The sequence below is a fragment of the Nanorana parkeri genome, unplaced genomic scaffold, assembly GCF_000935625.1.
Source record: "Nanorana parkeri isolate BGI_ZX_2015 unplaced genomic scaffold, ASM93562v1 scaffold37, whole genome shotgun sequence".
NCBI classification, from domain to species: domain Eukaryota; kingdom Metazoa; phylum Chordata; class Amphibia; order Anura; family Dicroglossidae; genus Nanorana; species Nanorana parkeri.
The window spans coordinates 1,967,799-1,993,421 of record NW_017306305.1 but is presented as its reverse complement, the minus strand read 5'-3'; the positions used below and the strand labels follow the sequence as shown (position 1 = coordinate 1,993,421).

Here is a 25,623-nt window from a genome sequence, read left to right as displayed (position 1 = left end):
ATATACACACACACACATACACACACACACACACATATATATATATTCGAAGTGAGTTTTCTTCAATTAAAATGGGAATGTGATTTAGTAATGTTGACAAATGCTTCACGGATTCCTATGAAGTGTAAATTAGTTTAATGGCAGTTCCTTTTATTTACAAGTAAAAAATAAACATTATTACAACATAACTTGACACAAGGAGGAGCTTTTTACAGGCGACCAATACAGAATGACGATCCATGTGTGAGATACCAAGTGCCACTCAGAGGAAGACATCACGCCGAAACCAGCAGGACTTACAACCCCATAACCAACACGAGAACAATGCTGTGGAAAAAAGGAATAGTCTCTCTTGGAGGGAAGCGATTATGTAGAACATATCTGATATCATGGCATACAGGATGTATTATACTATGTGGCACAGAGCTTTAACCTTGGTTTATATGATCATTTCTCTACAATGATGTGAATGATCCTTGATTGCATTTACTTTTCTACATTGTATATGGACCTGGTAAAGATTTACGCTTTGATTTTACAATGACAAGTTAAATGTTAATACAATAGTGATCAGTAGTAGTTAAGTACTTGGAAATTCGCCAGCGAGGAGTGTTCAAGTACCTGTTTAAAATTATAAAAAAAAAAAAAAAAAAAAAAAAAAAAAAAAAAGGTTATGAAAAAGTAAAAAAAAGGGACGGAACAGCGTCAACTACTCAAGCTGGGTACATGGAGCGAATTTTAGGAGGAATCGGCCGTAATTTGCTCAATTGGTGACCCTATCCAATTGACAGAAGTCGATTAGACCGACTTAGGCCAAAAGCAACATGCTGGAAATTTCAGCTTGACAGTACTTGAAGCCAAATCGGGTGCAGTCACAGCTTGGGAATTGTGACTCTGGCCAGCGCCACTGTCAGAATACAAAGCTCACAGCGAAAGCGGTTATATTTTTTTTAATCATTCAGCCTTTAGGTTGAAAAAAAAAAAATTATAAATATATTTTTTTTATAACCGTGTATACCCTACTTTAGTTGTCAGAAGATGGGGTCCCCTTACTTTTTCTCCCTGGCAAAGGGAAGGTTGATTTAGATTGGATGTGATTGAGTTTGCTGGCCAGCAGTGTGAATGGCTCAAGTAAGGACTTCCTGTTTGACACAGACACCTCCCATAATTTTACTTTTTCAGCTCTTGCCCACTGCGAAGCCATCTCTGTGTCCACTTGTCTGGAGTCCTCCTGGTCTGATTTATTTCCCAGAACGATGGTCACCACCTTGAAAAAGTAAAAGTATCAAAGACATTTAATAAGTGTATGAAACGCCCAACAATAAACTTCTATTCTTATTTGGTCTTTTTTGCCTGTTAAATACACTTTGGGGGGGAATTTATCAAAACTGGAGCAGACAAAATCTGGAGCAGCTGTGCATGGCAACCAATCGGCTTCTCTTTTCAGTTTGTTCAGTTAGGCAAGGTTCACATCTAGGCGATTCAGATGCTGAGCCATTTTCACATGATTGTCGCACGTTTGCGATCGTCCTGCATTTTCAATCACACGACTGTTCATTGAAAACCGCACGGTTTTCAATGCACAGAAATGTCTATGGGACCCAAACCGCGCGACAACCGCCCGAAAATAGCACCTGCACATTGTCGCGCGACAAACCGCAAAGGTGCGAGCAGCCGCCATTGACCTAAATGTGAATCTGTTCTGTGCAATATCGTGCGACCCGACCAGGTGTGAACCTAGCCTGAAGATTTGAAAATGAGAGAGAAGCTGATCCTTTTGAATATTATCACTGAGAGTGAAAGAAAATCCCACATTTTGGGTTGTCACCAGAACAGGAATAGACAGTAAATCTTCCAGTAGGGACACAAGTTCTAACCTCACCATTACATAGTTTGGAGCCTGTTCCTATACACTTCCATCATACTTACGGACATCAGAACTTGGGGAGACAAAGAAAAGTTTTTTGCGTCATATACTTTTTTTCCCCCGATTCAAGTGAGCTCAGCTTTCACATAAACCAGGAAAAGATTGCATTACCAAACAGGAACCAGGTTTTTCCCTAAATAAGACATATTTCAGCTATGCTATGCCACGGGGTGTTCGAGCTGTGCAGCCACAGGGCGCCATGGCAACAAGGGCGCCAGGTGGCTGACACAGCTCGTCCTTGGGGCGGCTTCTCTCCTCCTCACCGCTGGCCGTCCGACATGACATCGCTCACAGTTATGAATGAACAGAATGTGATTTACATCACTTCCTGTTCATTCATAAATGGGGAGAAGCACTCCCCATTCAGAAACTGGTGATAGTAAACATTTTACCATCATCAGTGTCTGAATGAATGAGAAGCCTCTGTACGGAGTGCTTCCCGTTCATTGACTGCTGAGGCTGCAGAAAAAAAGTGAGGACTTTGTGTCCTCAATTTCTTCTCTATTTTAAAAAGGGAAGTGTGAGGTCTGTTTAGACTCCAGATATTTCACCGTAGCTCCCTCCCCTCTCCCCCGACAGTAAAAAATAAATACATTTTAAAAAAATTTCAAAAGTGAAAATTAACCCCTCACATGCACGTCTTATTAGACATGTGCAAAGACTAAAAATTCATTTCAGACGAAATGAACGAACTAAAAACGTTTTCATTCGTTTCATCAAACAAAACAGATTTTTATGCTATTTTCGATTCAGCCACTGGCGTGTTCTGGAGGCAGGGGGCATGACGTCATATAACACCGCATGTGTTGGGCGCCACCATCTTGGGGTATATCTAGGTATACCCCAAGATGGCGGCGACTATATCGGTGTGTGACATCACCTGATGCCACGCATGCATGGCGTCATGTGACATCATGCTCCCCGCCTCCAAAATGGTGGCACGCATTCGCAGAATGCGCCAGTGGCCAACATGGCCGCCGCACATTCTCAAACAAACTATTATGTGCCTGAATACATTTTTCGGATATTCAGGCAAATAGCAAGTCATTCATTTAACATGTAGTCTAGGTTTTGTGTTCTGTTTTTTTACTTTTACTTTTTTAGATGCACTTACTTGAAAAAAGGGTCTGCGTGACATCCTGACACTTTATTTTTATAGACTATTTTAGTTTGACATTTATTGTATATCACTTATTTGCCTTCTGTTATATTTAATAAGAATACTTATATTGTGCCTACAAGTTTAATAGGTTTGAATAAAAGTTTTATTTTATCATACTTTTTAATGTTTCTTTGGGGCTTAACAAAATGGGAGTCTTTACATGGTGCGGATATTGGGAAAAATGGGTGTGGCCACTGAGGGGTGTTGTTATTGAGGGGTGTGGTCACTGAGGGGTGCTGTAGAGCTTTCTCGCACAGTGCACCTAAAGGCCTAAGGCCGGCCCTGACCGTACACAGAAGTACATTTTGACAGAAAGGCCTGAAGTGTAGCACTTCATGGAGTTCAAAGTTAGTCATACCTCTTTTTTATCCCTGAATTTGTCAACATCCCTTTTAAGCTGCTCAACCCTTCGGAAAGATTCCAAGTTGTCCACACTGTAGACAAGGATGAAGCCATCAGCAAAGGAAAAGTAATGTTTTGGGAACTCCATTCCATCATGAAGTCCTTGCGTGTCATAAATGCGCAGCTGCTCTCTCACACCTCGATCAGTTTCCACAGAAGCTACATAAACATCTTCCAGGGTGTCACTATTTTCCTGACCTGCAAATGGGTACAGTAAGTACAGTTCTTGAAAACAAAAAAATGTCAGCACAGTCTGATATGCATGCTGCACATGGTTTGTCTTGGAAAACAGGAAGGAAGCCACAGCTTTATTCTCTACCTTATTGAATAAAACAGAGTATATACACCATAGATACTGTATAACAGAACTTATAAACACTGCCATCTAGTGACCAAAATTGTATACTGCAGGAGTTGTTGCTACAAACACAGTAATGTGTATTTTAACAACATAGAACAAGCATGCGGCCAGTAAAGTGCTGAGGTACCTGATCAGCATTTATGTTTAAGGTAAGGGACTATGCATGTATTGTGGATGAGAGAAACCAGTCAATGGCAGCAAGACACAAACCATCCAATGAAATAATTTACATAATTTTGTGTAGAGATAGTGAAGTATGTGGAGTGTTTTCTTAACCTGGCCTTACAGTGGGAGCAGCTGTTGGCACCCTTTTGGCCAACATCCCTCCATCAGCTGATCGAAGGAGCTGGTCGGAAAATCTTTGAGCGTATAGAGCAGGCAGCCAATGAGCAATACAAGAGTCTTCATTGAATTGTATTCATTGAAGACAGTGGGAGATTCCTCAATCACTGCTTGCAAGCATTGGAGGAATCTGTTAAATTTTCTTAGTTTAGCCAGTAGGCTGAACGAAGAAAATATCATAGTGTATGGCCAGCTTTAGAGTACCACCACCTTTTACTATACACTATGCTGGCACTTAGGGGGCACCTGTCCTTTAATGCAATAGAACAAAAGGCCTGCTATAGCTTATGTGCAAGAATCTTACCAACTATATGATTTCCATAGATCACCTGCTCGAGTATAGCGGTTTTTCCAACTCTGGCCAGTCCACAAATAACAACTTTGCTTCCCTTCCCCATCATACACAGGGAAATCTGCATAAAAACAAAACCACACTGTTAATGTCATCAATAGAGTTAAAGGATTTCGGGTCATTATTGTAATACAAGTAATAAGCTGCCATCAAATAATGTGTAAGAGCCCAATACAATGTTCACATGTCAGTACAAGTTCACTATATCCAATCATTGTTCGTGACAATCAGATTCTGTGACGTGGACTGTAAATGTTTGTGACAAATGAGAATGCTTCCATGCACACCCCTGGGTCTTCATGCACGTTGCTGGGAGGACCTGTGCACTCTGCCGTGCTGCTGCACTGACTAAGGTTTATTGTCCCCCATCATATGTACATGGAAAGCATGTAGTGACCTCCATCACATACAGACAAGCAGCATGTAGTGACCCTTCTCTCTGGACGTTAAGTGTTCCCTAATACACACATGCAGCATCCAGCAGCCAATGCAGACACTCAGGGCCTCCCCATCAGACACCCACTGTTCATGCAGCCCTGATTCACACTGTAGTCCCCTCACCTGGAAGGCTCCCTATCCCCCATCCAGGTGCAAAGGCCACCTTTGGCATCAGCCCTTTGGACCCCACAACAATGACAGGGCCCTGGGCAGCTGCCCCTTTTGCCCTGCGTTAAAGACAGCCCTGCAGTGAACATCTAATCATGTGTAGTGTTTTTTTATTTCAATAGAGCTTCTCTACCAATGATTGGATGTTTAGGTGAACACTCTAAATCACTTCAAATCGGGTCATGTATGTCATAGGCCGTTCTCACATAATTCAATGACCTGCATTTTACCACACCGGATCAACGCATGTCACCACAAGGACACATAGAAAACACTTGTTTTCTATGTGTGCTTTTTACACCACAATGTAAAAAGGACACATGGGTATGATGTGCGGTGCAGAAAAATGCAGACATGCTGCATTTTATCACCGTGCACTGAATACCAACGCAGGTCGCTGCACGGCAGCTCAGCGCAGGAACATGAATGAAGTGTACACATTATAAATTCTACATAAAGTTAAGAAAAATAAATGTACACAGTGGCAACGCACTGGCTAGTGTGAATGGGTCCTAAATGCTTAGAATATACGGAGGCAGGGTGTCATCAGAAACACTTAGTCCACATTTACATTTTGGTGTGATATAAAATGCTTTGCCCACGGCGCAATAAAAGGAATCTTTTTTATGGTGTACATTTCACACCTGTGCAGTTTGCTTCCATGCAACTTGTTAAATAATGCAGACACTTTCTAAGGCTGGGCACACACCTTACAACCATCGCAAGACTTTTGTCTTGCGATGGTTGTAAGATACTTAAAAAAACGTACGTTCTGCCTATCTTGCATAGGCAGATCGTACTTGCGATGATCGCAAGCCACGCCCCCTGAGGGGCGGGCTTCCGATGACGGCAATGCCGAACGGGCAGTGTGCGCTTGCGCACACCGGCCCGTACGGCTGTTATTGTACGGACATGCCACAAACCCGCCGAAGATCGTACGATGCTCGGCGGGTTTTCGAACATGTCCGTAAGTTTAAAGCCGTGCGACCTTACAGTAGTAGAGGTCGCACGGCTTCCACACACCTTACGATAATCGTACGATCGCGGGATTCCCCGCGATCATCGTACGATTATCGTAAGGTGTGTGGGGACCTTAAATGGCAAAGCTTGAAAAACACATGTAGCATTAATTTTTGTGCTTTTTAGCTAATGAACACAAGCCATCAGTCACTAACAATCAGTGCCGGTGCTAGGATTCTTGCCTACACAGGCAATGTGCATTTTGCGACTGCCAGAGGTGCCGCGCATGTCGGGATCCTCTGGCAGTCGCCGGCCAGCTAAATTAGGACCCCAACTGGAGCTCCTCCCACTGGACCAGCACTGACTCGCCGCTGCTCTCCCGCACCGAAGGGAAGTGAAAAAAAAAAAAACAGCGCAAGCATCAGGGCATTTTGGCAAGTACAAGTACTTGTCAAAATGCCCTGTTTTTTCTGCCCTCACCCTGCAGCGCCCTAAGGCGGCCGCCTGACTTGCCTTGCGGTAGCGCCGGGCCTGCTAACAATACATTCATTCTATGTGCAATTAGATGCGTTTATATACATTTAAACAGGTTTTATAAACACAAATATGCATCTAATGATTTTCAATGGATCTATTCACACCTTATGTTTAGATGCTTTTATCTGCAGTCACTTTAGCTGCATTTAGAAAAAAACAAATAGAAGTCAGGTGCCTCCAGGAATTGATTTGAACTTCTGAACATATTAAAATGCATGTAAAAATGAGACGTGTTTATTTGCAGAAATCTCATTGGCTACAAAGGACAATGCATCTAAACGCATATTCATGTAAACACACACACACACACACACACACACACACACACACACACACACACACATCTGTCTTCTGAACATATTAAAATGCATGTAAAAATGAGACGTGTTTATTTGCAGAAATCTCATTGGCTACAAAGGACAATGCATCTAAACGCATATTCATGTAAACACACACACACACACACACACACACACACACACACACACACACACACACATCATTGTAAGCATCCAGAAGCATAAACAAAGCATCTAGCCTGACAGATTTTGTAGACAGATCTACATTAAAACACTAGTGGCAAGTGTGAATGAAGCCTTAAACTTTATTTCACATTCATTGGCCAAAAAAAAAAGTATAATGCATGCTAAATAGACCGCATAAAACGGCACACTAAAAAAAGGATGAAATGCAAACACAAGTGTGAAAAGGTCCTGCCTTGTATAGCGATCAGTGCACCACCATGCATATATCAACTATTGCAGTGCATTTTGGGGGAATAGCAACTATTGTGGTGCATTGGAGCCCATTCCGAAATAAATAGACTGCCTCAACACAAAGCAGTACTAAAGTTTGAAGTGTGAATAGACCCTTAAATTATTACAAATGACATAAAGGAAAAAAAAAAGAGGTAAATTTGATTTCTTTCTCTTGTTATATATTATTATTATTATACAGGATTTATATAGCGCCAACAGTTTGAGCAGGGCTTTACAATAGAAATAAGACATTACAATACAATTCAAGACAAGATGGTAAGGAGGGCCTTGCCCATGAGGGCTTACAATCTAAAGGTGAGCCCTGAAAATTATCAAAAGCTTTACTGCCTACAGAACAGTAGCCATAAGAATTTTGTACATAAAGTGACTGTTCCTGATTTTAATAACATACCTCTTGCGTACCTTAGGCAGTTGTGAGGCAAACAAGTTTCTACAGCCCTTATCTTTTCATTCCCCCACCCAAAATTAATTCTGTCTTTAATTGGCTGCCTATGTTAAGTCATTACAAGGAAGTAGAAAGACTACATTTTCTTAAAGGGAAACAAATCTTTTAATATAGATTTATATTTGCATTCAATAAGCTTAGTAATGCTTTCAAAGTTAAAACCCCACTTCCAAGTATAGCTTGGTGGTATCAGCACTCTGTTCAAAGTAAATGCTTTGGTGCTCCACACAAAACAAATAATGTAGCAAAAGGTATTGTAGGCAATCAAAGAGCTTCCATAGGTGATCAAGGAAACATTGTACTAATATTTCGGCGAGTAACAGCTTGCCTTTCTCAAGGCCTAGGCTGGCTGTTACCCACTGCAACATTGGTGCAACAAAGCTACTATAGAATGGAAGCTCTTTAAGTGCCTATATATGTATATATATATATATTCCCTTCCCCTCCCAGACCTATAGAGTTGACATTGTGCTAATTCAGTGGGGCCGATTATAAAAACAGAAGCAGGAAATTCTAAGGCAAAACTGTAACTGTCAATAGCAACTTGACAGGTTTTGGACTAATGCCAAAATGTTTTTCAAATTTGGTATAGAGAGGGGAATGATTAGAACCTCTGCCAGGTTTTCATCGCTATCTGGTTTTTCCTTGTAGAGATTTCTCTTAACTTCAGATGAAATAGAAAACAAATCTCCCCAACAGGGACAGAGAAAGTTATAAAATATGACAGAGGTTCGAACCTCTCCCCATTCTGTTCTAATGGCATTATTCCTAATATCAGGGTAGCGGGCAAAGCCATGCAAATCATTCATGTATGCCTCTAGGCCAGGGGTCTAAAACTCAATTCACTTGGTGGCAACTCAACAAATTTTTTTCTCTCATGGGTGCCGCTTGCCAAATTTCTCACTTTAAAATAAAATGTAACTATATCTGGTTTGGTACTAAGGACACTAATATACACTCACAATAAGTCCCTATTCATATCTGTAGGTTTAGGTGCGATAAGGGTTTCCTGCATCAGGAACTTGCATTTTCCTGCAGCAGAAATCCATAACCTGGTGTTTACAAGCGGCAGCTGTCACATATTCAAGTTAATGATCAGGTGACAGAAGTTGCATGTACACACCTGCACACCGCATGTAATGGTATGTGATATTATTACATGCGGTTAGAAAACACTCTCCCTGGATGCACAATCGATGCGTCCAGGGAGAGTGATTGATTCCTAACCAAATGTAATCACATCACATACCATTACATGCAGTGTGCAGGTGTGTACATGCAACTTCTGTCACCTGATCATTAACTTGACTATGTGACAGCTGCCGCTTGTAAGTACCAGATTAGGGCTTTCTGCTGCAGGAAAACGCAAGCTCCTGTACAAAGTCGTAAAGTTTGTGCCCTTCTACTTTTTTTACACCCCTGACTGATGCTCACAGCTGGTTGTCAGTCCCTTCCTTTTATCAGTGCTCATTCCTCTTCCTGCCTCTCATTGGAGGTGTTTTTTACTGTTATGCAAGAATTTATGACTTAGTTAATGCACCTTCTTGCTCCTGCTGCTCGCAAGTGCTTAAAACATATATCATCAGCCTCCCGAGCAGAATCTAATGCAGAGATGCCTAATATTTCTGATGTTATTGGGGATCCTCCAGATGTTCTCTCTTACTAGATGAGGAAGATACCTCAACAGCTACATTTCAGCAGGTCTATCATCAAAACAGAAGGAACGTTTTTCTTTTCTCATCAAGGCTGTGCAGTCCAGATAATTCCACTGTCACTTTTCATACCATGGTGGCTGAGTTCAGTTCTCATAAACCTAAATGTTCCACCAGAGTGTTTTCTCATCATCCTGTATTCAATGATTTTTCAATTTTCAATGATAATTCAAAGATTAGAAACACCCAGACAAGCAATTCCGTATCCCTAAATGGTGCCTGGCACTCAATCCTTTTCCAGGGGATTTTGTCATTAAATGTACTACTCCTTCCATAGTTGACCCACCAGTGTCACACCTTAACAAAGCTCTGACCACCGCTTTAGAAGGAATGGTCTATACTTTAACTACCCTACTGACAAGAAGTTAGTTTGGAAACTGAGGAAACCAGTTCTTGGAGTTTTGGGAGAGGAATGTTGTGCCACTCTTGCCTGATATAGGATTTTTAACTGCTCAACAGTCCTGGGTCTCCTTTGTTGTATATTTTTCATGTGCAAATATTTCCAATTGGTGAAAGATCTGCAATTCAGGCAGGTCAGTTTAGCACCCTAAATCTTCTGCTATGATGCCATGCTGTTGTCATAGATGCAGTGCAGTATGCAGTTTAGCATTGTCCTGCTAAAATATGCAAGGCCTTCCCTGAAAAAAAAAACATTATCTGGATGGGAGCATATACTGCTCTCAAACCTGGATATATCTTTCAGCAGTGATGGTGCCTTTCCAGATGTGCAAGTTGCCCATTCCATATGCACTAATGCACCCCCCATACCATCATAGATGAAGGCTTTTGAACTGAGCGCTGATAACAAGCAGGAAAATCCCTCTCCTCTTTTGTCCGAAGGATGTGGCACCCATGGTAACCAAAAAGAAAATGGGCTTTGGCCCAGAGAAGATGGCGTTTCTGGATCATGTTCATATATGGCGTCTTCTTTGCATGATAGAGCTTAAACATGCATTTTTGGATGGCACCGCCAACTGTGTTCACAGACAGTGATTTTTGGAAATATTCCTGTGCCCATGCAGTGATATTCATCACAGAATTATGCCTGTTTTGAATGCAGTGCCCTGAGGGCCCGAAGATCATGGGCATCCAATATTGCGTTTCGGCCTTATCCCTTGTGCACGGAGATTTCTTTAAATTCTTGGAATCCTTTGATGATATTATCTACTGTACATGATTATATATTTAAAGTCTTTGCAATTTTAAGTTGGGGAATATTATTCTGAAATTGTTTGACAATTTTTAGGTGCAGCTTTTCACAGATTGGCGAGCCTCTGCCTATCTTTAATTCTGAGACACTCTCTAGGATGCTCTTTTTATACCCAATCATGTTACTGACCTGTTCCCAATTAACCTAATCAGTTGCAAAATGTTCTTCCAGCTCTTCCTTGTTAATACGGTGTACTTTGCCAGCTTTTTGTTGCCCTGTCCTAACTTTTTTGAGACATGCTGCTGCCACCAATTTCAAAATGACTTAATTTTTTTTCTTAAAATGTTCTCAGTTTAAACATTTAATATGTTTTCTATTTTCTATTGTGAATAAAATATGGGTTTTTGAGATTTGCTAATTATTGCATTCTGTTTATATCTAGATGTTATACAGCGTCCCAACTTTTTGGAATTGGGGTTGAACTGCGCATTCGTGATTTAATATACGCAAAAAACAAAAAAAATGTTGACAGACAAGGAGAAGCATTTATGACAGAAGAGACATACAGAATATCTTCTGTCATAAAAGCCTACCTGTCAGCAGTCAGCAGACTAACAGTGTAAGAAGGCTTTGTTGCGACTATGCTTTGTGGGAGACCATCTTTCCGGCTCTTTAATGGACTAAATCATAAGTAAAAATACTCACTTACCCCAGCTCTGCAAAAATAAAGAGCCACAGCACAGATCGACACCTTTCTATCTTGCATGAAAAAGTTTCTTTTATTCCTCCAAGTCAGGTTCCAATTCCCGCACCCACAAGTCTTCTTCCACCTCCTCGGGCTCAGGGAGTACTAAACATCCTTGACAAACCAAGGGATCTAACCGTGCAGCTAAATGTGCCTAAGCATGAAGTTCTGCCCCCACCAGCTCCATCAGATGTGAGGTGACATCTGATGGCTTTCCGCAGAGATCTGGGAAGCTTACATGTGTACGGAAGATAGTTTCCAAAGCCTACTAAATAATTACCTTCATTCTCAACCTCTTTTCTATGCTTCACATCTTCCTGTGTCTCAGCAAAGTTGGATTTTATAATTAGGGTGTTACCATTGTGATGAAGCATTTATTGTGAAATATAAATTAGAGTATTATTTCAGAGACAAAAGGTAGAAAAATTGGATAGGCTCAATGCAGAGTATGTAAGAAGTTTTAGCAGTCCTCTTTTTACTTGGCCACAATTTAAGAGGGAGAGAACAGGCAAATTTTATTGTGAAATGTAAATTTTACTATATTATTTTATTGACAACAGCCAGAAAAACACGCTTCTCATTTTCACTACGCTTCAATTGAAGAGGAAGTAATGAGGCATATAGGCCAGGCAGGTTTTAAGGAAGAAACCACTGTTACATAATACTTTTTCAGAGAGATCATAGCCACAAATATTCTTGATTGACAGAGCACTGTAATAGGTCCAAATATATAAGACAAATAGCATGAGTCATCCTGTTGCAAACATTAAAAATGTTACTGAGTAGCAGCTGTGGAGACATTTCAGGTTGTACATTGACCTTGCCAAAGCACCGGAATACAATGCATATATTGAGGCACAATACAGGTTTGACTCTGCAGAAAACAATTGCACACATTTTTCAACTGAGATTCAGCTGCAGAAATATTAGGTGTTGTACTTTGACAGTGCGCAAGCACCTGATAACATACCACACACGCAGGATTGACCCTGCCAAAAGATTGCATACATTTAAGGTTCCTCTGCAGCACGTTTTATTATATTCCTCCCTCTGGGATGGCAGGATAAGCTCTGTCATTTTCCCTTTGTAAAGAGGATCCAAAAGGATGGCCAATCAGTAATGGTCCCCCTCCTTAATAGACTAAGCCTTAGGATCCTTCTGCAGGCCCTACAGCATGAAGGTAGCCTAAAATGGTAATGCTGGCATTACCATCTGGCCATCAGCAAAGTTACTCAGTGGGCCGTGAAAGAGATTTAATGTCCCTGCCCCTGCTTGCTCGACCACATGTCTTCTGGTCATGTGGATTCTACCATTGCCACATGAAGTGCAGGAAAGACTTTCTGGTCAACAAAATGGTGCCCAGTTAACTGCCACTGTGATACATCACAGGCTGCAAAGTCACTGAAGAGGGCAGACTCTACCAGCTGGAGGGGAGCAGTTTTAAAGCCAGCAATTTTGTAAAGCTGGCATTGAGATGCTGGGCATAGGGGTGACTGGGTGCATATTTTAAGGTAAGCCTCTCAAACCCCTTCTAAGACTTCCATCCCTATCACTTGATGGAGACTTTTGTGTAGTGAGGGGAAATGTGGAAAGGGAGGAGTGGGGGTCTTTTGCTTTTTGACTAGTAGTATTCATGTACTGCTTTCACTGAGCTTTGTGGTGAACAGTCATGTGTCTGCTCATACATGTGGTGCCCAAGTGACTGGTAGATTCACCATGCTTGATAAACTGCAAATCACTATTGTGTTGTTGGCAGCAGATGTGCTAAAAAAGGCCCAGACTGCAGAGCTAATCTGGGGATACCGGTCGCCTGCACCCATGCAGTGCCATCTGATGAATTAGAGTAGTGGCGCCCTCCACTTCTCTGCCCCTGGACAACATCCTGCCTCACTTATGTTATGCCTCTTCCTCACTTTCCTCCTCTATCCCTGGCACCATGTACGGTTTGAGATCTCATCATCATACTCACCCCCCTCTTTAATTTTCTTTAAGCTCTAGCTGCAGGAACATCACTGGTAATTGTTTCTCCCTGCCTGTTGTCTCCTCCCTCTATGATCCTATCTCTTTCCTCCTCAATATTAGATAAAATGAACTGCTGCGCATCTTCCTGCAGCAAATTAGTGAAGCTGTGCTGAAATGATTCAGCTGACTCCTCCATGTCAGTTTGTGGGGAAACAGCAGGATTAGCTGTAGATGAGGAGGAAGAAGAGGATGCATTTGCAGCGGCTGATGACAGCGCTACCCTGCACCTGAGAGGAGGATGATAAAGGCTTGTTTATCCACTCCACCACATACTTTGTGTGCTCTGGCTGTATAGCACTTCCACTGCAACAGAGAAATGGTGGACATTCTCCACCTCTTGCATCTGCAGGTTAAATGTGAGGACTGCTTTAGCCTGCAGATGCAGAACCAGCTCACCCCCTAATAGCTGCACGTAAACATCCTCTGCATCTCCCTTTAAGACTTCTAGGCATGCTGGTAACAGGAGATTGCCTAATTGTATTAGCTTTGGTGCACTTTACAATGTGCTGATTTTGTGCAGTATTCTGGAATGTAATAATATGTGCAAGAGAGCGGAATTCCTATTTCCCGAAGCCCGGGACATGCAGCTCCGGGTGCTGGGCAGGTTTTTTCTTCTGCATTTAGCCCTGCTTCCGGCAAGCAGGGCTAAATGTAGAGCAGGGAAGCCGTTTTGTACAAGTAATCTGGGCAGCTGTACAGCCAACCAAATCACTTGTAAGCTGCCAGCTTGTTACACATCCCTGAGCCGCTTTGCCTGTATCATCAAGTTCATGCTGCGCCTGACCCCAAAAAGAAAAAACAAAAAGAACAAAACAAAAAAAGACCCTGGCAAAATTGTATAGAAATAAAATATACCTCCCTCAAAAAAAATAAAGCTAAATCACTAAACCCCAAACACCTACCCTAAAATATCATAACCCAATATACACTTATATGAACTTAAAAAACGATAAATGTGAAAGAAACCAAAAGAAAAAATGGTTAAACAACCCCCCCCCCCCAAAAAAAAACAAAGCACTTTTTTCTTGCAGCAGTAATGGTCCCTGGTTCAATCCTGATCAGGACACTGTCTGCAAGGAGTTTTCATGTACTCTCTGTGCTTGCGTGGGTTTCCTCCCACACTCCAAAGACATGCTGAAAGGTAAATTGGCCCTGTATGTGTGTATGTGAGAAAGAGACCTTAGATTGTAAGCCCCTTGGGGGCAGGAACTGATGGGAATGTGCACTATGTAAATGATTGGCGCTATATAAAATACCAATAATAACATAAGCAAGCACACAAAAAAAGTAATCCTAAATATGACAGTTAGGTCTGTTTACTCGAGAGGGGCTGTCGGCTGAACGGGTCCAGAAATTTCATGGACGATTGCGCATGTGCGGACCAGCAGGTCCATAAAATTCATAGACCAGCTAAACAGGAACACATAAGCCCCTGTGCGGGGAAAGCATTATCTCTACAGGGATCCCAACCTGAAAAAAGCTATTTCAGGGAGGTGCCCTTCTCATCTCAGGAAGGTGCATTCTGCCCCCCTCCCCCATCCGCGGGGGATACAGGTGCCTTGACTGTAAATGATCTGGTCCCACTTCCCCGCACATGCGCAAAGCAGGCAAATAGCCTGTAAAATGTATGGCCCCGGTCACCTCTTCTGCGCTTGCTCGAGCCCCGGTCTGGGTAACTAACAAAGTCCAGGATTTTGTTATAACATCGGCACTACTGAAACCTGTGCATGTGCACAGATGTAGGGTTCGGAGGCAGTCTGCACATGAAATTTTACGTTTGTGTACATGTGCGGATTAGGGTAGTGCACCCCTAGTTTAAGGTGACCAGATTTTCAAAATGAAATCCAGGGACATTTTTCTTTTTAATTGGCAAATGGTTAAAAAAAAAACTATATTATTAGCATATTTTCCTTAAATTATATATGCAGTGTATTTGGTAAATTTGGAAATTTCCCTGGGAACATGAAATTTAAAAAAAAATGTTTTTTTTTCATACTCACCTGATCCCTGGATTCACAGACGAGCGCAGCCTCCCGTCTCCCATGCTGTCAGAAGCCGCATACAGCGTGTGCTGGTTACTACTTAAACTGGCGTGTGCTGTATGCAGCTTCTTAAGGTGCCCATACACTGCTCGATTCTCGTACGAGAATCGCGGGAAATCCCGCGATCGTACGAGAATCGAGCAGTGTGAACGAAGACGTGCGACCGTTTCTACTGTATGGTCGCACGTCTTTTGTCTAAGGAGCACGCTAGAAAACCAGCCGAAAATCGTACGATTTTCGGCTGGTTTTCTAGCGTGCTCCTTAGACAAAAGACGTGCGACCATACAGTAGAAACGGTCGCACGTCTTCGTTCACACTGCTCGATTCTCGTACGATCGCGGGATTTCCCGCGATTCTCATACGAGCAGTGTATGGGCACCTTAAGGAGCACGCTAGAAAACCAGCCGAAAATCGTACAATTTTCGGCTGGTTTGAACGGTGCTCGGGAGACAAATGCCGAACGGGCCGGTGTGCGTACGCACACACTACCCGTTCAGCATTGCGGTCATCGGAAGCCCGCCCCTCAGGGGGGCAGGCTTGCGATGATCGAGAGTGCGATCTGCCTGTCCAAGATGGGCAGATCGTATGTTTTTTTAATCACTTTACAACCATCGCAAGACTAAGGTCTTGCGATGGTTGTACAGTGTATGGCCACCTTTACAGGTTGTGGTATTAGCATAGCGGGAGCTCCGCAAAATGCGCAGCCGGTTTCCCTGCTATGCTATTAGCATATCTTCTCAGAAGCTGCATACAGAACCGTGTGTCGGTTTAAATAGTAACCGTCACACGCTGCATGCAGATTATGACGGCTTGGGAGGCTACGCTCATCGGTGGATCCAGGGATCAGGTGAGTATAAAAAAATGTTTACAAAAATTATTTTATGTTTCCGGGAACATTACTTTGTTCGGGGACGGTCTCCTCAATCCAGGGACTGTCCCTGGAAATTGGGGACGAACGGTCACCCTACCCTAGTCGTCAGACTTATTATTATACAGGATTTATATAGCACCAACAGTTTGCGCAGCGCTTCACAATATAAGGAAGACATTACAATCACAATACAATTCAAGACAAGGTGGTAAGCTTATTAGCTCTCAACTGATGCCAGTTTGCCCCAAATGATATGGCTGACTACAAGTACCACTCTCTCCTGGCAAATCATATCAAAAATATTTTAAACTAAGAAAACTGCCTAAATTCGTCCCTATTCCCTAAAACCCAGACTAGACAAGAAACTTCTTCCTGACTACATTTCCCAGCGGCCACCTCTTCGAAGCCGGAAGCTGCCTTTGCGCCTAGCTCATCATAAGGCATTCTGGGTAGCGACGTCCTTCCTTTCCGGCTGCCGAGCCATCAGGTAATGGAGGTTTCCTGTGTGTTGTGTAGTGAGGGTTTCTAATCCACGTCCATCCTCCCTTCTCTCCCGGAGTTACGGCCATGTCTGTGTAGGAATGTCTTCCCAGTCTCGGGCACTTCATGTGGTGTGATTCCTGGCCGTGTGTCGTGCTTCTTCCCGTCTACTCTGTGCAGGCCTCACTCCGGCTCCTCTGCTTGTTAGTGTGCGGGGCCCGGCTTGGCTCATGCCGGCTTCCTCTGTCTCGGCTTGCCCCAGTTCTCTGCATAACAGTGTGCGGTGTCCGCAGACCTGTGACATGAAGGGGGCTGTAGTACGGCGCTGTGTGTGTGTGTGTATGGTAGCGGACCGGCTCGGTTCATATGATGTGCTCTGCTATAGTAGGATGTGTGTCTAGTCCGGGTTTTGTACCTTGCAGATTCCCCCAGTGTTATATACGCTGTCCTTCCGTGTGTTCATTGTATACAGGATACAACTTCTTGTAATACAACTATTACAGACACGTGTGCTGACAGTTTCCATACTCTATAGTAGGGGTGGGCAATTCTGCTGTTGTGGAACTACAGATCCCATGAGGCATTGCAAGACTGAGTTACAGGCATGACTCTTAGTCATGCTGGGATTTGTAGTTAAAGCATAGCTTGCAGGCCGGTGTTGCCCACTCCTGTACTATAAGTAACGCCACAGAGACCCACACACAGCACTGACTGCCCCAGAGATGAGCAGTGTCTGGTCTTTACCAGTCATAATGTGATATTATCTGTGTGTCTCCATGGTAACCTGCAGGTCAGACACATGTGTGATGCATGTATAGTGACTGGTCCCTTAATATCACATAATTGGTCATGTCAGCCATAAAGTGGGTGTGTTTAGCACCCCTGGCATTGTTGGGGTGCAGTCTCTGTTTTTGTCAGACCTTTTTCTGGGTATATAAATGTGAAGATAGAAATGTCGGTGGGAGATCAGTGCTGTTATTTGCCATCAGAATATTTCACTGATACCATTGTGTTCTGTGTCCTTTCCTTTGTACCTCATGCACACCTGAGCTCGTCATACATGTAAAGCCTGAATGGGAGAAATTGCTAAACAGGATGGGTGGAGGAATCATCCCTGCAGGCTATTGTATTCTGACAGCCGGAGCTTGCAGCTGTCAGAATACAGGAGCTGTGGTTGCTTGGCTGATCCGCTGATTTTTTTTTTTCCCCCTTCAATAACAGTTTGTTTTAATAAAATGAACATTTCCCACTTTTAGGCTCTCCGCACACGTTACAATCTGATTGTACAATCTCCTGTAGTGAGGGTCTGTTAGATAAGAATCAATTGGATAGATTATGTAGTTACTCGTGTTAGGTTTATTGTACAAAGTTTGTGCGGTCAGAGTGTGCTGTGTATGGTGACCCTGATTTATCTGTCTTTTATAATGGTTTGTCAGTGTAAAATGAAGGATGAAGCCGTCTAGTATCTGTAACGTTCTGTGTAAATTCCTGTATCTCTGATGTCTATTTGTACTGAAGACGTTGTTTCTCTTTGCAGTGTGAGCCAGCATGGGTGCCTACAAGTATATGCAAGAGCTATGGAGGAAGAAGCAGTCGGATGTAATGCGTTTTCTCCTGCGTGTCCGCTGCTGGCAGTACCGTCAGCTGTCTTCCCTCCATCGTGCACCGCGTCCCACTCGGCCAGACAAAGCTCGTAGACTAGGCTACAAGGCCAAGCAAGGTAATCTCCGTCATATTGTATCTTACATGTATGCTTCTGATATTTGTCCATGGCTTATATAGCAGGGGTAGCCAAACTCTGGCCTTCCAGTTGTGGTGACGCTGCAAGGCTTGTAAAGTGACAAGCATGACTTCCAGAGGGATGGTGGGATTTGTAGTGTGCAATCACAGCTGGAGTTCCGTGGTTTGCTACTCATGGTTTATAGACTCACCTGCCCATCCAGGTAATAGTGCTCTTGGTGTGCATCAGTGAACATGTGTAATGGGCAGGTGCTACAAAAAGCTCATGTATAGACTGCTCAAATCTTGAAGGTGCTTTACAGCCACTCTGGTGTATGCTATAGTGCAGGGGTGGGCAAACTCTGTCCCTCCAGCTGTGGTGGTGGAACTACAAATCTCATGAGACATTGCAAGATTCTCACAGACATAACTCCCAGGGACATATGCATGATAGGATTTGTAGTTTCCCCCCAGGTGGAGGGCCGGAGTTTGCATACCTCTGCTTTAGTGGTTTGTTCAAGCAGGCCTCTCAGAAATAAAATGGGCAGAAAAAGCTGCCTGTACAAGAGTAAAAATTAGGGCTGGGGAAATTAAAGATTAATTTCTTGATTAATCGTTAAACTTTTTGATCGACTAAAATTATTTTGATCGCTAATGAAAACACTCACCTCTCCGCCGGCTCCCGGGAGTCCCGCTGGCGATCCGGTGGCATCACGGACATCGACGTCACCAGACTCCGGTGACGTTTATGTCCGTGACGGCTAACGAAGGGAAGGGCGAGGAGTCGGGTGACTTCTGTCACCCGACTCCTTCCCTCTTCATTAGCCGACGGAGCCACTTGGGCCTGTGAGTTTGCCCAAGAAACTTTCTGCACGAGCGCCAGCCAAGGCATTGGCCTATACACATACAGCACAGCAATGAAGTAATAAAATGAGCTAGGATGACACTAATCCAGCACGTTATTATTCTGAGTTGCCCCACTTAAGCGGCGGCCATATTGAGTGGGGGACGTGAGATTAATAACGTGCTGGATTAGTGTGATCCTAGTTCATTTTATTACTTCATTGCTGTGCTGTATGTGTATAGGCCAATGTAGTTGGATCTGTATATGCGTTATAACAAATCGAAATTAATCGATTTTAATTTTTTTTTCGATTAATCGAACACGAAAATTTTAATCATTACCAGCCCTAGTAAAAATGTCTCTGTCCTGCAGCCGCTCGGCACTCCATGGAAGAGAAGTCTCTTTTCATTGTCTAGAGCAGTGGTTCTCAACCTTTCTAGGGCCGGGACACCTTGGTAACATTTGTCAAGTTGTGGTGACCCCCAACCGTAAAATGTAGGGATCCACCAATACTAGTATCTGTGTGGGCTCTCTGGAGGCTATGCGGGCTCTCAGGTGGCTAGTGGGAATCTCTGGTGGCATCCAGTGCGGCCTCTGTGGTGATCACTCTCCTGCCTGCTCCCCTCTTATCTGATCCTCTCCGGCCACTGCTGCTGCAGTGCCATCTAGAACTGGCACTGCTGCGCTAGGAGGCGGCTGAGGAGCCTTTTACCTAGAGCACCACAAGGCACGTGGGGACCCCCTCAACTGTGTGTTGCGACCCACAGGTTGAGAATAACTGGTCTAGAGCCTGACTTCTGTCTGTCTCCTGGTCCTCCGATGCTCAGTGGTTCCTCTTGTAGACATCACACAAACCTTCCTCCTGTTTGGCAGTGGGAGGGGGAAGGATTTACCTTTGCAGTGAGTGCTTTGTCATTTCAGTTCAGCTATACAGTGTAACTGATGTGTTTGTCCCAATCCCCAGTACAATATGGTTTGTGTTTGTCCCAATCCCCAGTACAATATGGATTGGAGAGTTCCTGGTGAGTCTTGTACTTGGTGATCAGATTCAGGCTCTGGCATCCAAGAGACAAAGTGTAAGTGGGAGATGATGCAGAAGAACATCCAGGGCCTTTGTTTTTTGCTTCCTGCTGATAGAGCCTAGAAATACTTTTTAGGATAGAGTTGCAGTTTTGTTGATTGCTGCCCTCAAATGGAGACACGAACATGCGTTGTGGGACTGTTCTAAAACCCGATATACTTTCCCAGCAGTTGAAGACAATTTTAAGCACTTTGCTTGTCTCTATCAGATGTAGCATGCTGACTTTTCACTCTTCTCCCACAGGATACGTCATCTATCGTGTCAGAGTTCGCCGTGGTGGACGCAAACGCCCCGTGCCCAAGGGTGCAACCTATGGTAAACCTGTGCACCATGGTATTAACCAGCTGAAGTTTGCACGCAGCCTGCAGTCTACTGCTGAGGTACGGTGACAATTTAATCTTCATTCTCTTCAGAACTTGAGATCTGCTGTCTTCCACTGTTTACTGAATGCGTCACCGGTCTTTGTTTTCATGTACAAAATGACCGATCTGTTGTCTGAGAGTCTCTCCTTTCAGGCACCTAGTATAGGTCATGAAGATGCTTATGGACTGTGGTTCAGGACCTGGCGGTGTCCTGATCTAAGTGGACTGACAGACATCTGATTCAGATGTGTGGCTTTTTTTCCCCTTTAGGATTGAGCAGAATTTGTTGTAGTGCTGTATGCTGCAGTCTGCATTCTAAAAACCTCATGCCAAGCCTCGCCATAAAATAATTTGTCCCTTGTATGTGTGCTACATTGGCTCCAGAACCACCTTTCTTTGTCAGGCACTGCCTGTGCATGTAGAATTGGAATATAGTGCTGCCTTCCTAACTTGGATAGGCCATGGTACAGAACAGCATTTAAGGAAGAACTGAGTACTTTATTAACCATTGAAGTGGGGCTACCCCAGCACTGCAGGGGTTAAGTGCTTGTTTTGGTCTCCGACTGAAAAATAAGACCGGTCTAAGACGACTTGCTCTTAGACAGGTACCTGGAGCGCGTCTCCACCTCTAAGGTCCTGGAGTCTTCACGTTCTATACACAGTGTATAGGATGTGAGGATGCCAAAGGACATACAGGCAGTCCCCGGGTAAAGGACAAGATGGGGACTGTAGGCTTGTTAAGTTTAATTTGTATGCAAGTTGGAACAGGTACATTTTTTTAAGTGCAACTCCAGCAAAATATTTTTTTGTTTTGGATAGCATAGGGAAGGGTTTACCCCCTGTAATATTTGTTTTGCTGTGTGCCCCTGTTCAGAAGATTTCACCTCACTTTCTGTCCCTGTGACAATTGGACTTGGAAGATTTTGGGTTGTCGTGGAAACAGGGATTAGTAATAAAGCTTCAGTGGAAACACCTTTTTCCCATGATCACTCTTACAGGAGTGAATTTCCCTTCCTAGGGGTAGATTTCCTCTCACTTCCTGTTTCAAAGACTGGAAGTGAGATTAAATATTTCTAATGAGGATACAGACAGCAGTAAAAACCTCAGTGACCCGAAAGAAGAGGTGGGCACCCCTCGTCTGCATTTCTAACATGAGCCAATTTCCTGTAATGTATGTGCAGTACTACGAACCAGACCCGTCGGCACGAGCGCGGTAGCATTACAACTACCCCTGCTGTACAGTAATAGCTTTCTTTTTTTAAGTAGGAGTCGTATGTAACTCGGGGACTGCCTGTACCGTATTATTCCATCTATAAAACGCCCCCATGTATAGGACGCACTTTTCTTACCCAAAATTCAGAAATCAATATTTTCCCTGCTCTTTTGCATAACTGATTACATCCAGTTTAAATTTTGCAGAGTAAGACAGCTGCTTCCTGGTACCGGTATTTTTTTTTCTGACTTTTTTTTTATGGGCTCCCTGTTGCATCTGGGCGCTGGCTACACGCTCTGCAGCATCAGCTGACGTCAGGTTTCCTCCAATCATGAGCCTTATGCAACTGTTAGCTTGTCTCTGCAATCGGAAGTTTCACTCGTGAGGCTAGTTTGCAGATGTATCTGCAGTCGCGGTTCTCCTCTCGGCCCCCCCCCCGTGCTTAAGACGCCCCTCCATTTTTAGGTAAATATTTTAAAGAAAAAGTAGTCTTATACTGAAAAATACAGTAACATTGTTGCAGTGGAGGTGGAGACAGGCTGCAGGAAGTGCTGTCAGATGCCGGCTTGGAAGAATGGGTGAGCTAACTTTTATTATTAAACTAATGTCCTATAGTGACCCAAAACTCAGTATATAGCAGGCTATTGCCCGCTATATGCTGACAGCCAGACAGTAACCACTTGGGGGAAAGACCATAATTGCTGCCTTGTATTTGAAGGTGTATCAGTCTGATTTTCATCATGCTTCTTTACTTATGACTTGCTTGTCACTGACCCAGAACAAGTCATTGTATTTCGTGGTCCCAACTTGTAAGCCCCCCTATGTGATGGCAAGTAATGTACAAAAAAGGTAATATCGGTACCTATACCGATTATGCTCCGATGCCTAGCACGAGTACTTCCTGTATCAGGGAAGCCGGGCAGCGCGTCATTACACGCTGCACGGTTTCCTGATTGTCCGGGAAGCGGCTCCATGCTCTCTCGTCACTTGTGATGAGAGCATGGAGCCGTCTTCCCGGCCAATCGGGAAGCCAGGCAGCGTGTAATAACGCAGCGCCCAGCATTCTGATTGGCCGGTAAGCTGGCTTCATGCTCCGTCATCTCATGACTAGGGATCATGGAGCCAGCTTCCCCAGCAGCTGGGACTCTTCTGTCTGATGCTTCCATTGAGGGACGAGCCTTTGGTGTCCTCTTACAATGGAGGACTGCTGGACCTGCATTGTACATGATGACTTTGATGGAAGTGGCAGAGAAGCAGATTCATGGGACTGGCCTGTAAGAGTGGAGGGATAACTTTGCAAAATTGCTTTTTTGAATGTTCCCATTAGACAAAAAAATGTTTTTTATTATTTGCAGTGTGGGAAGAGTTCCACTGCAAAGGGTAACTGGATAGTAATACAACTGCAAAAGTAGTCTGTAGGTTTAGTGTATTTGGTCAGAAAGGCATTGCTGGAAATCTGTAAGGCCTGGTGTGACCCAGGGGTACTTTTAATGAACACTTGTGTATTGGAATGGTTTTCAAACAGTCCTCCACTGACCTCTGTGGCTGCATGTACTGTGAAGTAATTAATCCACAAAGAGAGCAAACTCGGCCTGGAAGCATCTGTTCACAGTAGAAAGTAGTTTTTCCTTCTCAGAGAAATTTAGGGGAGAGGAACAGGGATTTCATTGCTTCTGTTAGTTTTCTCCAAGATAGGAGTGCTTTTACTGCTTGTCCAAAATATATAAAATATGCCTAGTCTGGGTACAGGTTCACTTTAAGTAGGGAGGCACCGATGCTTTTTTCGGTATTGAGTAAGAACAGATATTTATATTTTGGTACTTCCGCTAGCATGGAGCCGGCTTCCCGGGTAATCAGCAATCCGTTTGGCGTGTCATTACCCGCCGCCTGGCTTCTTGATTGCTCTGGAAGCCTAACAGCATGGAGTCGGCTTCCCAGCCAGTCAGGAAGCCGAGCGACATTACCTGCTGCCCGGCCTCCTGTTTGGCTGGGAAGCTGCCTCCACTGCAGTTCCTATGCAGCACTATCCTATCTCCCTCTAACCGGAAGTTCCAGTATCGGAGCATTTTACTCTATTGGCACCGATACTAGTACTGGTATCGGGGCATCCATAACTTTAAAAGTGGAATTATACTGTTGGGGTGCATTGACACGCATGTTTAAAGGCTTTGCATTTCTGTAGCCAATTTTATTTATTTTAAACGGTTTGCCTATAAATTGACAGTTTTAACAGGTCTGTTTTTCCGTTAGTGTGGTATAGTAACCTCCCTTAAAACCTGTTTTACTGTAATGCAATAGTTTTTTATACTGGCAAAGAAATACAATATCTTTTTTAAAAATGCTTAAGCCTTGTATTAAGAATAAAAGGATGATGTATTAGTACCTGACCTTGGGAAGGCTTTCCTACTACAAGATCAGTATTAGATTACTTTCTTCCATGCAGTGGGTTTCAGGCAGAATTTTCATTAGCACCTTTGTCTTCCAGTTTTCAGGCTGATACCCAGGGCTTGAAAAATCCGCTCGTCTGTGATGAGAGGACGGTGGAGCTTTACATTCAAGCGTCTCGAGACGCCTGATCGCTTGTATTACCAGCAGCTGTCACTGCCGTTGCCGGTCCCGAGATCAGCTGTGCCCGATGCGCCTGGGACCGGCACGGCTCTGACGGGAGATCAAAGGGAGATCAGTACACTATTTCCCTTTTGATCTACTCCAGTCCCGGAATGCAGGAAGTGATGTATATTACATCACTTCCTGCATTCAGCATCACTTTCCAGCTACAGAAGCTGATGAAGCAGATCTCTGCTTCATCAGATTCTATATACCACCAAAAGAAAGCTCTCTGTCCCCAAAAAATGTTCACATAAATTGCAAGGTTATAGTCCGGTCATGCTGACTGGTGACATATTTGACTGACTGGTGAGACACCCTAACATTTTTCAAGCCCTGCTGATAACGAGGCATACAAAGTATGAGTCCTTGTGTAGCGCTGTACAGAACATCCCTAAGAGCACCTAATCATGTGCTGTGAACAGATCAGTAGATGGTGTAGCTTTCTTCTCCTGTGAAATAGACCAAGAAGCTTAAACATGTCTTGTGTTTCCTCCTAACATGGCAGGCATAGTACACCTTCTAAATGTTCCCCATTCTTTTTCAGGAGCGTGCTGGCCGTCACTGTGGAGGACTGAGAGTTCTGAACTCCTATTGGGTGGGTGAAGACTCCACATACAAGTTCTTTGAGATCATCCTCATTGACCCTTTCCACAAGGCCATCAGACGCAATCCAGACGCCCAATGGATCACAAAAGCTGTGCACAAACACAGGGAGATGCGTGGGCTGACATCTGCTGGCAAGAAGAGCCGTGGTCTTGGCAAGGGTCACAAGTTCCACCTTACCATTGGTGGTTCTCGTCGTGCCGCCTGGAGAAGACGCAACACTCTTCAGCTCCACCGTTACCGCTAATTGGGATTGTACTTGTAAATTTGACATTAAAATAGTCTTTCAGACAACA

At 43.7% G+C, this 25,623-nt stretch overlaps 2 protein-coding genes across 3 annotated transcripts; one reads left to right on the top strand and one right to left on the bottom strand.

Moving 5' to 3' along the window:
• Window positions 1-200: 200 nt before the first annotated feature.
• On the bottom strand, window positions 201-7,867 carry NKIRAS1 (NFKB inhibitor interacting Ras like 1). Of its 2 annotated transcripts, XM_018570132.1 has the most exons (5): window positions 7,820-7,867; window positions 4,499-4,607; window positions 3,448-3,689; window positions 1,054-1,267; window positions 201-327 (listed from the first exon to the last, which is right to left on the bottom strand). In XM_018570132.1, the coding sequence occupies exons 2-5, from the start codon at window positions 4,593-4,595 to the stop codon at window positions 263-265; spliced, it is 618 nt and encodes a 205-aa protein (XP_018425634.1). In that variant the 5' UTR covers window positions 4,596-4,607; window positions 7,820-7,867; the 3' UTR covers window positions 201-262. The 2 variants fall into 2 exon arrangements, with proteins under 2 accessions (XP_018425634.1, XP_018425641.1); XM_018570139.1 differs by lacking the exon at window positions 201-327 and having other exon boundaries at window positions 1,006-1,267.
• An 8,962-nt stretch (window positions 7,868-16,829) lies between these two features.
• On the top strand, window positions 16,830-25,623 carry RPL15 (ribosomal protein L15). The gene is made up of 4 exons (XM_018570076.1): window positions 16,830-16,902; window positions 18,433-18,615; window positions 20,783-20,919; window positions 25,269-25,623. The coding sequence occupies exons 2-4, from the start codon at window positions 18,444-18,446 to the stop codon at window positions 25,572-25,574; spliced, it is 615 nt and encodes a 204-aa protein (XP_018425578.1). The 5' UTR covers window positions 16,830-16,902; window positions 18,433-18,443; the 3' UTR covers window positions 25,575-25,623.

Coding starts and splice junctions, on each gene's coding strand:
- NKIRAS1 (XM_018570132.1), bottom strand. CDS start 4,595: ATGATGGGGAAGGGAAGCAAAGTTGTTATTTGTGGACTGGCCAGAGTT. Junction 1,268..3,447: donor AATTCAGGGATAAAAAAGAG/GTATGACTAACT, acceptor TACTTTTTCAAG/GTGGTGACCATCGTTCTGGG. Junction 328..1,053: donor CCCTTTGCCAGGGAGAAAAA/GTAAGGGGACCC, acceptor TTTTTTCCACAG/CATTGTTCTCGTGTTGGTTA.
- RPL15 (XM_018570076.1), top strand. CDS start 18,444: ATGGGTGCCTACAAGTATATGCAAGAGCTATGGAGGAAGAAGCAGTCG. Junction 18,616..20,782: donor AGGCTACAAGGCCAAGCAAG/GTAATCTCCGTC, acceptor CTTCTCCCACAG/GATACGTCATCTATCGTGTC. Junction 20,920..25,268: donor GCCTGCAGTCTACTGCTGAG/GTACGGTGACAA, acceptor ATTCTTTTTCAG/GAGCGTGCTGGCCGTCACTG.